The sequence below is a fragment of the Pieris napi genome, chromosome 4, assembly GCF_905475465.1.
Source record: "Pieris napi chromosome 4, ilPieNapi1.2, whole genome shotgun sequence".
Lineage (NCBI taxonomy): Eukaryota > Metazoa > Arthropoda > Insecta > Lepidoptera > Pieridae > Pieris > Pieris napi.
This window is the reverse complement of record NC_062237.1, coordinates 1,014,073-1,027,050: the sequence shown is the minus strand read 5'-3', so window position 1 is coordinate 1,027,050 and position 12,978 is coordinate 1,014,073. Positions and strand designations below refer to the sequence as shown.

Sequence of the window (12,978 nt, the reverse complement as noted above, 5' to 3'; positions counted from 1 at the left end):
TTCGATGTCCGATCGGAGTGCAATTTTTTTTACCTTTAAATTGTTCTCTGTTTTTTTAGGGTTGTACGGTACCGGGCGAGTTTTTTAACCGTAATTTGCGGACACGATCGAATTTCTAAGGCATGCAGAGGTTATTAAACCTTAGAAAGAAGACTGTGAGGTTTAGGATGTATGTCGATACGTCGAGGATGATTGCAAATGGATGCAGCATTGGCCTCACTAAAACTTTCAAAACATCCCGTTGCCTGGCCTATATCCAAAGTCATCAATAAGTCAAAATTAGTGTTTGGTGATGGCTAATGGTTATTTATTTATTAAAGTTTACCACATCATATGTAATGCTATATCTACAGTATATGTTACAAGCTATCTATTCTAAAATACAAGACAATTATGGTAAAAATAAATTTTACAAATTTAGATTTAAATAGCGGATTAAGTATCAGATAGACAATGTTTTTTTTAAATTGATCAGCCCACTACCGAATAAGCTAGCTCTGGATAAGTAGTGTTTATCCTGTTATAAATATAAATAGATACTAATTTAAAGCACTTTATTACATTTAATATTACAATTCCTAAGTGAACTGCTTACACACAAACATTTCGAATGAAACAACCCCATGTGGTCTGACAGTAAATTAATCAAACAATGGATTCGTTGCCTAAATCCTCGCGAGTCTGAACTGAACACCTGACATAGATAAATTATGAACTTATGTCTTTATCATCTGTAGGTTGTTAACCTTCGTTACATTAAAATAAAAACAAAATTATTTGGGTTGCTACGGGCGGCATTATCAGGCAACTCGAGTAAGGAAAAACTTAAAAATAAATATAAAGGGTAAAGTGCATAATCAAATCAACAAAAATAAAATTACAAGTCACAAATTATATAATAACAAAACTTAATCTATAATAACTATAAAAAAGTTATTAATATAATTTAATTAAAAGCGGTTCATACAATACAATGCAATACAAAATAATAAGAAAATACATGAATGACAAAAGTTGCGATTGGTTATGAAGTGTTTATGTAGTAGATTCTTAAATGAGTTAAGAGAGGTAGCCAATCCTAGTAGGTAGGAGTCCGGGAGCGTATTCCACAACTTAATGGCTGACATCCTAAACGAATTGCCTACAAAGGACGAGCTGTGTGATGGAATATCCAAAAAGCATCTATGTGCGAAGCGTAACATTTAGTTATAAGGAGTTGAGAATGTTTACGATACCTTTTGTATGGTTTTACATTACTAATGGCCTGATGCTAATTATTTCGGTTTGATACGTTATTTTCTCAAAGAATTACGTTAATTTATTTGTTGAATTACATATCAGTTGCTCCGCAAATATTAAAAGTTTAAAGAAGTTTACGCTTAGAATGTTTAAGGATAATGACTTTGGATAGCAATTACGATTTAAATATTGATTTTTTGTAGTACTTCCAAGTTTGCGACATCACCGCTACAGACACATATTCATAAAAACTAAATCAGTCTGATGGAACTCTATTATAGTAATCTTTCGTCTCTGTCTGTCAAATTGTGTTTACGCTATAAGATAGAAAGAATGTACGGAATTGGCTGTATAAAAGTATATCAGTATGCATCTCGTCTTTAACAGGTTTTCTGAGTAATAACCAACCACTATATCAGAGAGTCCCAACGTCAAATCTGCTGGGCTAAAAAATGAGCAGTTGGACTGCTAGATTTTAACTCAAACTCATATAAAAACTTCATTCATATAGGTAACAAAGTACACTTATAAACGTCAACAGAAAAGATGTTAAATTGATTCTAAATTTACTACCAATTTGCAAGTCAAGGGCGAGCGGGCAAGAAGAACTGGCAAGAAACTCTCCGCCACTCTTTTTAATCGCCAAGTTTTGAGTCATACAAATTGTTTGAACTGGAGCAATCAATCCTAAGGATTAGGACCATTTAAATAATCGTATAAAAAGCTTTATTGATTAATTTACGTTTTTGCTTACCGTCTCTGAACACCTCCAAAATTAGAACGGTCGCAGGTGCGTTTCCGGAAAAATAAGCGTCATTCGAAAAACGAATGTAAAAGCTAATAATTCCTTTTTCATAACTTTTTCATAACTAACATATAAATGACTCAATACGAACACGAATAAAAATATTGTTTTTAATACCGCCAAATATTAATACTATAAATGAACACATTTCTGCTAAAATATATTCTTTATTATTTCATGTTTTAATTAGCTGATAACTTTTACCCACAAAGTCTTAGCTACAGTAATGATCATTACAGATATCCGCGATAATGTCTTAAAGTTTTAAAACCTTTGGCGTCATATAGACAGATAAATAGACAAAGTTTCGAAACTCGTTACTTTGAGTTTGTTTCTGTCTGGCGTTAGGACTATATAAGCTTTCATATATACTTCTTTGTTTTCTAATACGAAGTACATATTAAGAATTCAAGAACTTAATAGCACTTCCGAAAGATTCCTTTATTACATGGACGTATACAATTACCTAGGAAGGAAACTGATACCTTTCATAGATAGATACTTACTAAAAAGTAAACAAATTAAAACAAAATATTTTTTTTTTTAATAATAACTGTAAAACATACGGTTATTATAATAAATCGATACAGTAGAGGCACGATCCTTGCGTCTTGGGTTGAACTCCGGCTAGAAACCAATTTGAATTCCTATGTACGAAAGTTTGGATAGTGTATGAAACTATCTCAAGGAAATTTATATATCTTAGTTGACATGTCAGGCACAGAGTAATGACCTGCCCTGCGATTCTGTAACTCACTTTTCGAACTCACACAGCGGTTTTCGCAGTAACTAAACAATAAACTACAAGCTCCTACCTTTTCAGAATGCCAAATCATGAAATGACTGCTTCACGACTGATTTGAGAGCGACCGCCGATGCGAAAACAGCTGTGTGAGTTCGAAAAGTGAGTTACAGAATCGCAGGGCTGATATAGAAAATTAAACAACAGAAAAAATTGCGGCCAAATTTAGAGGATTGTATGCGACAATTGTTCTTATATTGTCTCTAAATCATTTGTATGTATTTTTATAAATACTGTTGGTAATTAAATACATTTAGTAATTCTATTTTTAATCAAGCTTTCTTAGATCAAAGAGATGTGAATAGTCGTAGCAAACGATAAACTTCAACTATGATACAACAATTATTTCTTTCATTCGTTTTATCTCTCTCGTTAAACAGTTGCATATTTCTTTTGTTAAATTTTTAATTCAGATATGATGGAATTGAAAGAAAGGAATGTTTTTATAAAAGCTTTTCGCTTAGACTTTTATATATATCTATGCCTGCTTGTCTTAGTATATCTCAACCATTTTTATTTTGAATAAAAATGTTGCCATCGAAGACGAATTCAATAGAATTTATTAAACGTGTTAATTATTAATTACCTACATATTTTGTTTATTTTTACATATTTTATTTATTTATTTAAGTCTCGCCTATTATTTGGGTAGGCATAAAAGAATAGGTAGCTACGATCCTTATACCATACCCATACCTCTCTCATTTATTCTATTCTCTCGATATACACCATCATTGGTAGCTCGTGCTTTCTGACCTGTCCTATTTTAAAGACACAAAATTCGTATAAGCATGTCTACCAGCTCCACCATCATCCATTTTAAGTAGTTTTTTTAATGATTAGTTTATTTTTTCAATAAAGCGTAATACAAGAACGGTCACTTTATAAATTTAAATAATTAGACTCTGAAATAAACGTGGAGTCCAGATATTGTATATTTTCTGTTAAATAATGTGAAAAAATTCTGAGATTTGATTTTGTAGTTTTAATGCATATCATTTTATATTAATGGTTATTTTTCTTTAAAAAGGAATAATTCGGTGACTGTTCTATGGGTATTGCCTCAAATTAGATTATTATTTTCTTTTATCCTCACACATGTCGTCGATTTTTGTGTCTGAGATATTCTAACGATAGTTACCCTCACTCACCGTACGGGCAATTGTGAAATACATATAAAGGAAAAAAAATTCTGCAAAGCAGGGTTTTGAATGCCAACTGGTACTGTGAAGATTATTTTTAATTTACGTGATAATAAGCTAGTGCCCGCGACTTCGTCTGCGCAGGACGTGATAAATCAGTGGCGGTACAACCTCTTTAGATCTTGCCCTCAGATTTCTGAATCTGCTTCATGATCATTTTTAAATCTAATCAGGCAAGTAAGTGATCAGCCTCCAGTGCCTGACACGCCGGCTACTCTTTGGGTCTAAGACATGTCGGTTTCCTCACGATGTTTCCCTTCACCGTTCGAGCAAATGTTAAATGCGCACATAGAAAGAAAGTCCATTGGTGCACAGTCGGGGATCAAACCTACGATCTCAGGTATGAGAGTCGCCCGCTGAAGCCACTAGGCCAACACTGCATATTATTGTAAAGTTTAATTAAATCCATTTAGTGAAAGAGTAACAAACATCCATCCATGCTTAAAAACTTTTGCGTTTATAATATTAGTAGGATATAGAACAAAGAATACAAATTTGGCGTCCCAAATAGTTTTAAATGAACATGCAACTTTAAAATGCCTACACTAGGTTCATACGTGAAAAGCACTTTGTTATTTAAGACTTCGTTCACATTCAGCTCGAGTCAGAAGCTTATCCTAGGTGGTTTTGTATTACATAAATGTTTAATGTAAAATTTAGAGATATCACTATTGGGCTTAGTATAAATAAGTAAAGGACTTAGTTTACACTTTGTATCCGAAGCTGTGTTACGAAGTAAGTATTTTTCTAAGTAATAAAAAAATTGGTGGTTGTTGCAGTTGATGTAAAAGTTAGATTCTTTGTATGTTGATTAAAAAACCTTATCAGCCAAAGGATGGCTCTATTATAAAACGTCAACTAAAGTATAATTAAGTAATTTTAGGAAAATCAAGTCTAAGCTTTATAGTAAAAATAAAGGCTTGCTTAAAATACACGCGCGAATTAAAAATATTCATGATCATTTTATTACGTGATTAAAAAAGTTATTCCGAATTGTGGTGAGTGTTTCAAGAACCACAATCAAAGCAAAAGCCTTTGAATATAATTTATAGGACAAGGCCAAGATTTGATGTTATGGTAACCAATGTAAGTGACACCCACAAACTTATTAAAGGTATTGTATTTTTAGTAAAGGTCTAATTTTTATTAAGAAAATGTATTCAAAGAAAACATTACATATAAAAACAATCTGCATCTACTTATTTTAAATTAAAGCCTCTTTTAAATCCGGGAATAATTCAAAGGAATGATACAAATTGGTAGATCCTTTACCATCAAATGTTTCAACTAAACGTGGTAAGTTAAATAAATGAAACTTATTGTAAAACTAATTCACGAATAATAATTCTTTTAAATACATTCTGATAGCCATAGACAGTACTTGAAGTATCTAGGTGATGTTAAAATTCCACATCACTATCCAAGAATGTCGTATACGAAACAATTCCTTTGGCGATGAAAATTGCAAACTTCGAAATTGGAAAACGGGAAATCAGTACGCGTCGAACTGTCAAGGAGGAAAGTTGTGTCGGTGGTTACGAATTTTCCCTCCAAAATTTCGCGCAGTTAAAGTATAAGAAAAGTTTGTTTCATTAAAATGTGGGGTTTTATTTAATGTCGAATGGATTCTGTATAATTTTAGCATAATGAATGAAAATGAGGATGATATTGTTCAAGGTAAGATTTTAAGTAAGTCCTTGATCAGTCGAAACGATTTAACAATTAGGGCAAATAAGGGGCCATTTTTAACTTTTAAAACCCATTTGTATACAATTTAATGTGGTTTTTTGTTGAATTACAATATTGTATTGCGTGACAAGTACATTTGGATTCTCATTTCATGAACTTTTTGAAACACTGAGAACATTACACATGCAGATAAATATTATTGATTACATAAATTATAGAAATAATAAGATAACCTAGTAGTTTTTTTTGTTATATTAGTAATAATTAAAACAATATATTATGTTGACGAACATTATATTATCTGCTTTATGTCAAATAAAAACACAAACAAATTAAGTTTCGTTTATAAACAATTTCCATGAATAAAGAGTATTTTTTTACATAAGCTTATTTTTTTTTAATTTACTTTATTTATTACATAAGCATTATATTATATGGTGAAATTTAATTAAGAAATGCACGAAGAAATTGTAGGAAGGAATTTATTTTGTATGGTGTTTTCAATAACATTTTTTAACTACTTGCAGTGCTAAACATTCCTTTACCCGTAAAAAGCTACAATAATCGTGACATTGATTGAAGTACAATATTTAATTATTACTAATAACGTTTCTGAGCAAATCAAGAGGATCAGCTATATTGTTTTATATAGAACAGGGGGCAAACGTGCAGGAGGCTAACCTGATATTAAGCGATACCCCCGCCCATGGACACTCTCAATGCCAGAGGGCTCGCGAGTGCAGAATTTTCATAATTGGTACGCTCTTTTCTTGAAGGAACCTAAAGGTCGATTTACATCAAACGAACATAGAGCTAGAGCTAGAACAAGAGCATTCTTTCGTAATCTTTTAGTGTAAACGAAAGCTAGAGGTATCGATTTACATCAAACGAACATAGAGCTAGAGCTAGAACAAGAGCATTCTTTCGTAATCTTTTAGTGTAAACGAAAGCTAGAGGTATCGATTTACATCAAACGAACATAGAGCTAGAGCTAGAACAAGAGCATTCTTTCGTAATCTTTTAGTGTAAACGAAAGCTAGAGGTATCGATTTACATCAAACGAACATAGAGCTAGAGCTAGAACAAGAGCATTCTTTCGTAATCTTTTAGTGTAAACGAAAGCTAGAGGTATCGATTTACATCAAACGAACATAGAGCTAGAGCTAGAACAAGATCATTCTTTCGTAATCTTTTAGTGTAAACGAAAGCTAGAGGTATCGATTTACATCAAACGAACATAGAGCTAGAGCTAGAACAAGAGCATTCTTTCGTAATCTTTTAGTGTAAACGAAAGCTAGAGGTATCGATTTACATCAAACGAACATAGAGCTAGAGCTAGAACAAGAGCATTCTTTCGTAATCTTTTAGTGTAAACGAAAGCTAGAGGTATCGATTTACATCAAACGAACATAGAGCTAGAGCTAGAACAAGATCATTCTTTCGTAATCTTTTAGTGTAAACGAAAGCTAGAGGTATCGATTTACATCAAACGAACATAGAGCTAGAGCTAGAACAAGATCATTCTTTCGTAATCTTTTAGTGTAAACGAAAGCTAGAGGTATCGATTTACATCAAACGAACATAGAGCTAGAGCTAGAACAAGAGCATTCTTTCGTAATCTTTTAGTGTAAACAAAAGCTAGAGGTATCGATTTACATCAAACGAACATAGAGCTAGAGCTAGAACAAGAGCATTCTTTCGTAATCTTTTAGTGTAAACAAAAGCTAGATCGAATGTTCTTTGCTCATTCGTGTCAATTCTGTGGTTAGTATTGGTAGTGCTTCGTTATGTCTGACTCTGACAGCGATATCATTATTGCAAGTGCTGCTTTTATTATTTTGTCGCGAAAACTCAAAAATAAAAGAAGGAAGAGACGTTGGTGGGTTACAAATTTAATGCATCGAAGGACACTGGATAATGTAGGTGAAACAATGACGGATATGCGAAAACAAGAAGAAAGTGGACAATTCCAAAACTTTTGTAGAATGTATTCCATAATTTAATCGATAAGATACGTAAACAATCGCTAGAACACAAGAACGCTTTGAAAAGACCGCTCAGTGGCGCGAGCACGTCCGAACACGCTAGAACGCTCTAAGCAACTGTTCGCGCGCTCTTGCGCCGTTTACATCAAGCGAACGAGCATTCTTAGAATACGAGGCATGCCTTTTAAGTTCTGTCGTTTCCATGTTTCCCCGCAACTTTGAATTTGGACCTGTACTATATTCGAATGTGTTTACATTTTGAATCTCAAAACAGTTTAAAGTATTAGGATTAATGCTATTGTTTAGTCACAGCGTCGATTTGAATCTGTCAAGTTACGTACGAAAATGAATCATTCTTAGAAAAATGTTCGTACAATAATTTTCTACAACTTCAGAAGAGGACTGACACGGCTTTAGTGTTTTGAAGAGCTAATATCTGTGTTCAGTGATGAAGCCCTATGTCTGCGGACTGTCGAACGCTGGTATTTAGAATTCCAGCCTGGACATACTAGTGTTAGTGACCAATCTACCGAAGGACGCCCAAAATCCGCCTTCACTGAAGAAAACATCATTGTTGTGAGACAACTAATTCTCGAAGATTGTCATGTGACGTATCGAGAGATAGAGGCTTTATTAGGCATCTCAGGGACAACCATTCAGAAGATCTTGCATGAAATGCTTGGTGTGAGAAAGCTAGTTTGCCGTTGGATACCGCATCTGCTTTCCGACGATCACAAGGCGGCCCGCGTCAGATGGTGTAAGAAAACTCTGCAAAGGTTCAACCGAAGAGAGTCAAATCACGTCTACGACATCATCAGTGATGCCGAATCTTGGATCTATGCCTACGATCCTGATTCCATACAACAATCTACAATCTGGGTCTTTTAAGACGAGCCAAAGCCGACTAAACTCGTTCGTTCTCGAAGCACTTCAAAGAAGATGGTGGCCACGTTCGTTAGAAAAACCGGCCATGTTGCGACTATTGCACTTGAAGATCGTAGAACAGTTAACGCAGAGTGGTATACCACAGTTTGTTTACCACAAGTCATCGCCAAACTTCTAAAATCTAACTTAAAGCGGCGCATCACCCTGCACCACGACAACGCAAGCTCACACAGCGCTCGTCAAACAATTCAGTATTTGAAGCAGGAAAAAGTAGAAATTCTTGACCATCCTCCATACAGTCCTGACCTAAGCCCTAACGATTTCTTTACATTTCAAAAAATTAAGAAAAGTCTTCGTGGTCAAAGGTTCCAGTCCGGAGAAGAAGCAGTCGACGCTTTCAAGTCAGCCATTTTGAACACCTCCACTTTAGAGTGGAATTAATGTTATAATAACTGGTTTAAGCGAATGGAAAAGTGTATTAAGCTACGTGGTGAATACTTTGAAAAACAATAAAAAGTACTATAAGGTTCTAGTTGTGTTTTTTTCTGCAAACGACAAAACTTAAAAGGCATGCCTCGTATTCTATAGAATCTTTGCGAACGCACTAAGAACAACGAAAGAATGCTCTACGCCTGTTTACACTAGAAGAATTTGATGTAGTGGGGATAGAATGAGCATTCGCTCGTTTGATGTAAATCGACCTTAAGTCGAATTGGTTCGGAAATACTTCAATGAAAAAAAAACTTCTTAACGTTATAATAAAATGTATACGACGGATAATCGACCCTCATGTTTTCAAGATATACTTGAGATCTTTGTTAGTATACTTGCTTCAATTTTACATCCATGGACCTTTTCATAATTACCCACATTATTATCCTTAATCGCCTATACTTAAGATGGTAATTGTGTAAGAGAGATGATAAAGCTACGGATAAAGACTTAGCATTTTCTATTTAATTAATTAAAATCAAAATTAATATACTACTACTTGATAAAGAGGAAAGATTTGTATTTTAGTACACTTAAGGTTTGTAACTACGCCTTTGAAAGAATTGATCAAAGTAAACGGTCTATCTATATTAAATTGAATAAAAAATGTTTCAATTATCATAACTCTGAAAGTCTGAGTATGGGTTAATTTTCCTTATGGAAATTGTATTCGTATTTACAAGTAACTTCCAAAAAAAATAAAGAATTATCATTGAATAAATTCAAAACTCTAAATACGTAAATTATTCAATAAAGCTTTTTATAAATTTGACGATTAGTTAAATGATCCTTATCCTTTTAGGATTCATTTGTTGCAGTTTAAACAGTTTGAATTACTCAAAACTTGGCGATTAAAAAGAGTGGCGGAGAGTTTTTTCTTGCCTACTCTACGCCCTTGACTTCCTAGCTGGTATTAAATGTAAATTCAGAGTAAATTTAACATCTTTTCTGTTGATGTTCATAAGTGTACTTGGTAACCTGTATAAATAAAGTTATTTTGAGTTTGAGTATGTAATTGGTTTTAACTGGAAGTTCCATACGATAAATATACCTACAATAAACATGGAAGTTCTTATTTTGAAATATATATTTCAAATAACGTTTTCGTGTTCATATTTAAATTAATTAATTATTTATTTATTCACACTTCGTTGCATAAAAAAACACAAATAACACAATACATAAAAGTTATAAGAGATGCAACGAGCGGCCTTATCGCTAACTAGCGATCTCTTCCAGGCAACCCTAGTAAGAGAAAAACTAAAAAAAAAATATGACGAGTAAAGTGCAAGAAGTGCATAACCAAATGTTATGTAAAAAAAATATAGATACCTTAATCTCAAGTAATACAAAAATAAAACAAACTAAATAGCTAATCTCACGGATTCCTGAATGGCGATGCAATTGAATGTAATTAATTGAATGTATTGGGTTGCGAAAGCCAATTACAAATAATTAAAAAAAAAAAAACGCGTTTTTATCCTGTCACAAAGAATTATTAAATATTCAAATATCTCTGTCTTCTTTGTTTGCATTGGATTAGGAATAACACTATTCTTAGATGCTGTTTTTACTAACTCCACCAGATATAGTACAAATAAAAAGAGTTGTCTCTTGAAAATGCTAAACCTAACAGGGTCTTGAATATTGTATTCGGTCTGCGAAATAGCAGCGTTGTTAAAACGAACCGTTTCTTTTTTAGAACACAAATACAACAACGTTTACAATAGTACAGTACAAAATGTGCAGAATTGTGAAATGTTTAAGCTATTCACTAGTATTGTAGAAAATTAAGTCAACATAATATTATTTATGAGCCATTATTATTGTATAGGCTATATTGTAATTCATGTAAAGTACTCTCTTCTTTGAACTTTATTGTAGGAAGAAAAAAAATATTACCGTTGTATCAGAAAAAATATTGACTTTGTTTGATTCAGTTTCAGCTTTAAATAATAGTATCCACTCTGCCACAATAACCAAACATTTTAAGTTTGTTTTAGTGTTTTCTTTATTATTATTTTTAGCTTAGATAATTTTGAATTAGGAAGTTATAACAAAGATTATTACCTTTTATTTAATACAAAAATAACTCCGTATTAATAATAATATAATTCAGTAATATTCCCTCGGACAAGCAAAAAAGTTGGCGCGGCCGCAGAGCAGGCGAAACATAAGAAACGGCTCAAATATCAGTCCTTCCTCCAACTTCGATTTTGTTCCCTTTGGAGTAGAGACTGTTAGGCTGTGGGGTTCTAGTGCACAGGCACTGATTAAAGATTTAAGTTGGCGTCTGGTAGATAGTACCGGTTACCCCAGCTGGTGCTTTCCTCGCTCTACGAATAAGTATCGCAATACAGCGAGGAAATGCTGCGTTATAGGTACAATGCCACAGGGACCAAACTTTTTAAATTTGTTTAAATTTTCTTTTTATTAATATTTAATTATTTATCAATTTAATAAATGTTAATGATTTCTATTTTTGAAATTAGTGTAGCGTAATGCCTATAAAGATTTTTGACTCTGCGACCTCCTTTCAACTAAACAAGGAAATATACTAGGGCCAAGCTATAAGAACTATTAAAATCAATATGTGTTAGTTCATAATCGCATGCCACACGTACTAGCCATTCATACCTTGGTTGTGTGCCAACGTAATTCAATAGCAACTATTTTCACCTTGAGACAATTGCACTGTCAAAGTTACGTGTCAACGGACACACGTGGGGTCGAAACAATAACAAAGACATATTGTTCTACTCATAACTCATAAGGCCGGGTTTTATCACTTCAATATGGACATTTCTAAAATTCTAAAGTCGTTAAATCCAGATAAAGGACCTGATGGCATTTCGTACCACTTCGCAAAATCGTGTTATAATGTTCTCTCATTGCGTTAACAATTGCGTACATTCTGTCAGCGTTAAAGGTACACTGCCACAGGGACAAAACTTTTTAAATTTGTTGTAGTTTTCTTTTTATTAATTGAAGTTATACTTCTTTAGACGCGTTATGAAAAATTGATGAGAGTGAAATTTTACGATGGGCGTCGCACCGTGACACAAAATTAACAGAATGAGTTTCCCACGGAAGATGCTACGGCATTGGACATAATTTAAAAACAACATTTGAATAATAATAGAATTTATGTTGCACTTAATGTAAGAGAATAATAATAAATATTTATTTATTTAATTTTTCAAATGTAACCTGAACTTTATTGACTATAATGAATCCTTTTCCAGTCTTTGCATGCAATCAAAATCTATTTTATAATAATGCCAAAGAAGTATAACTTATTACGCGCGTACCTAAATAAGTACACGCACCCTTTTTTATTATTAATATGTATGGTAAGAAAATTGTAAATGGTATTTATTTATTTGTTATGTTTATTTAGGTTTTAATTAATTTAAATATATATATATTGTCTACAATAACTCTTTATCATTTACGGGTTCTTCCCCATGTTTGGAAAATAGCACATAAATCCGTAGACAAATCTAATATACATTAGATTTAGTTATTAATAGTTGTATATACAACTATAGGTCAATTTTGATTAAGTATTTAAACGCGACATATACAATAAAATTAATAGTTTTATTTAACCCATACTTATTCCAGAACATCATGGGTTTGATGAGGTTTAAGTTTCTATTTAGTTTTAGTTATTGTTATTTTTTTTATTATTTTGTGGTGCTTTTTTAATTTTTTCCCTTTACAAAAGCAAGGGCTTTTGTTCTGTGTTTCGTAAGTTTTAATTCAAATTCAATAAAATAAGCACTGTCTAAGGCCATCGATTGCCGATACATAGCTGATATCATTTTCTTTTCAAAATGTCTATGTAATATTGAAAAGTTTTTATGTAAAATATGG

General features: G+C 32.7%; 1 protein-coding gene across 3 annotated transcripts in view; it reads left to right on the top strand.

Annotated features, from left to right (window-relative positions):
- The window catches only part of LOC125048745 (adenylate cyclase type 2-like), a 136,884-nt gene that overhangs the window by 22,468 nt on the left and 101,438 nt on the right, over positions 1 to 12,978 (top strand). The window contains exon 1 of one of the 3 annotated variants that reach the window (XM_047647599.1): positions 5,574 to 5,725. The exons of the other annotated variants lie outside the window; for them this stretch is intronic. Within the exon in view, the coding sequence (XP_047503555.1) occupies positions 5,695 to 5,725 (31 nt within the window). The 5' untranslated portion in view covers positions 5,574 to 5,694. Of the gene's footprint in view, positions 1 to 5,573; positions 5,726 to 12,978 lie in introns of those variants that run through there. 3 annotated transcript variants of the gene reach the window in all.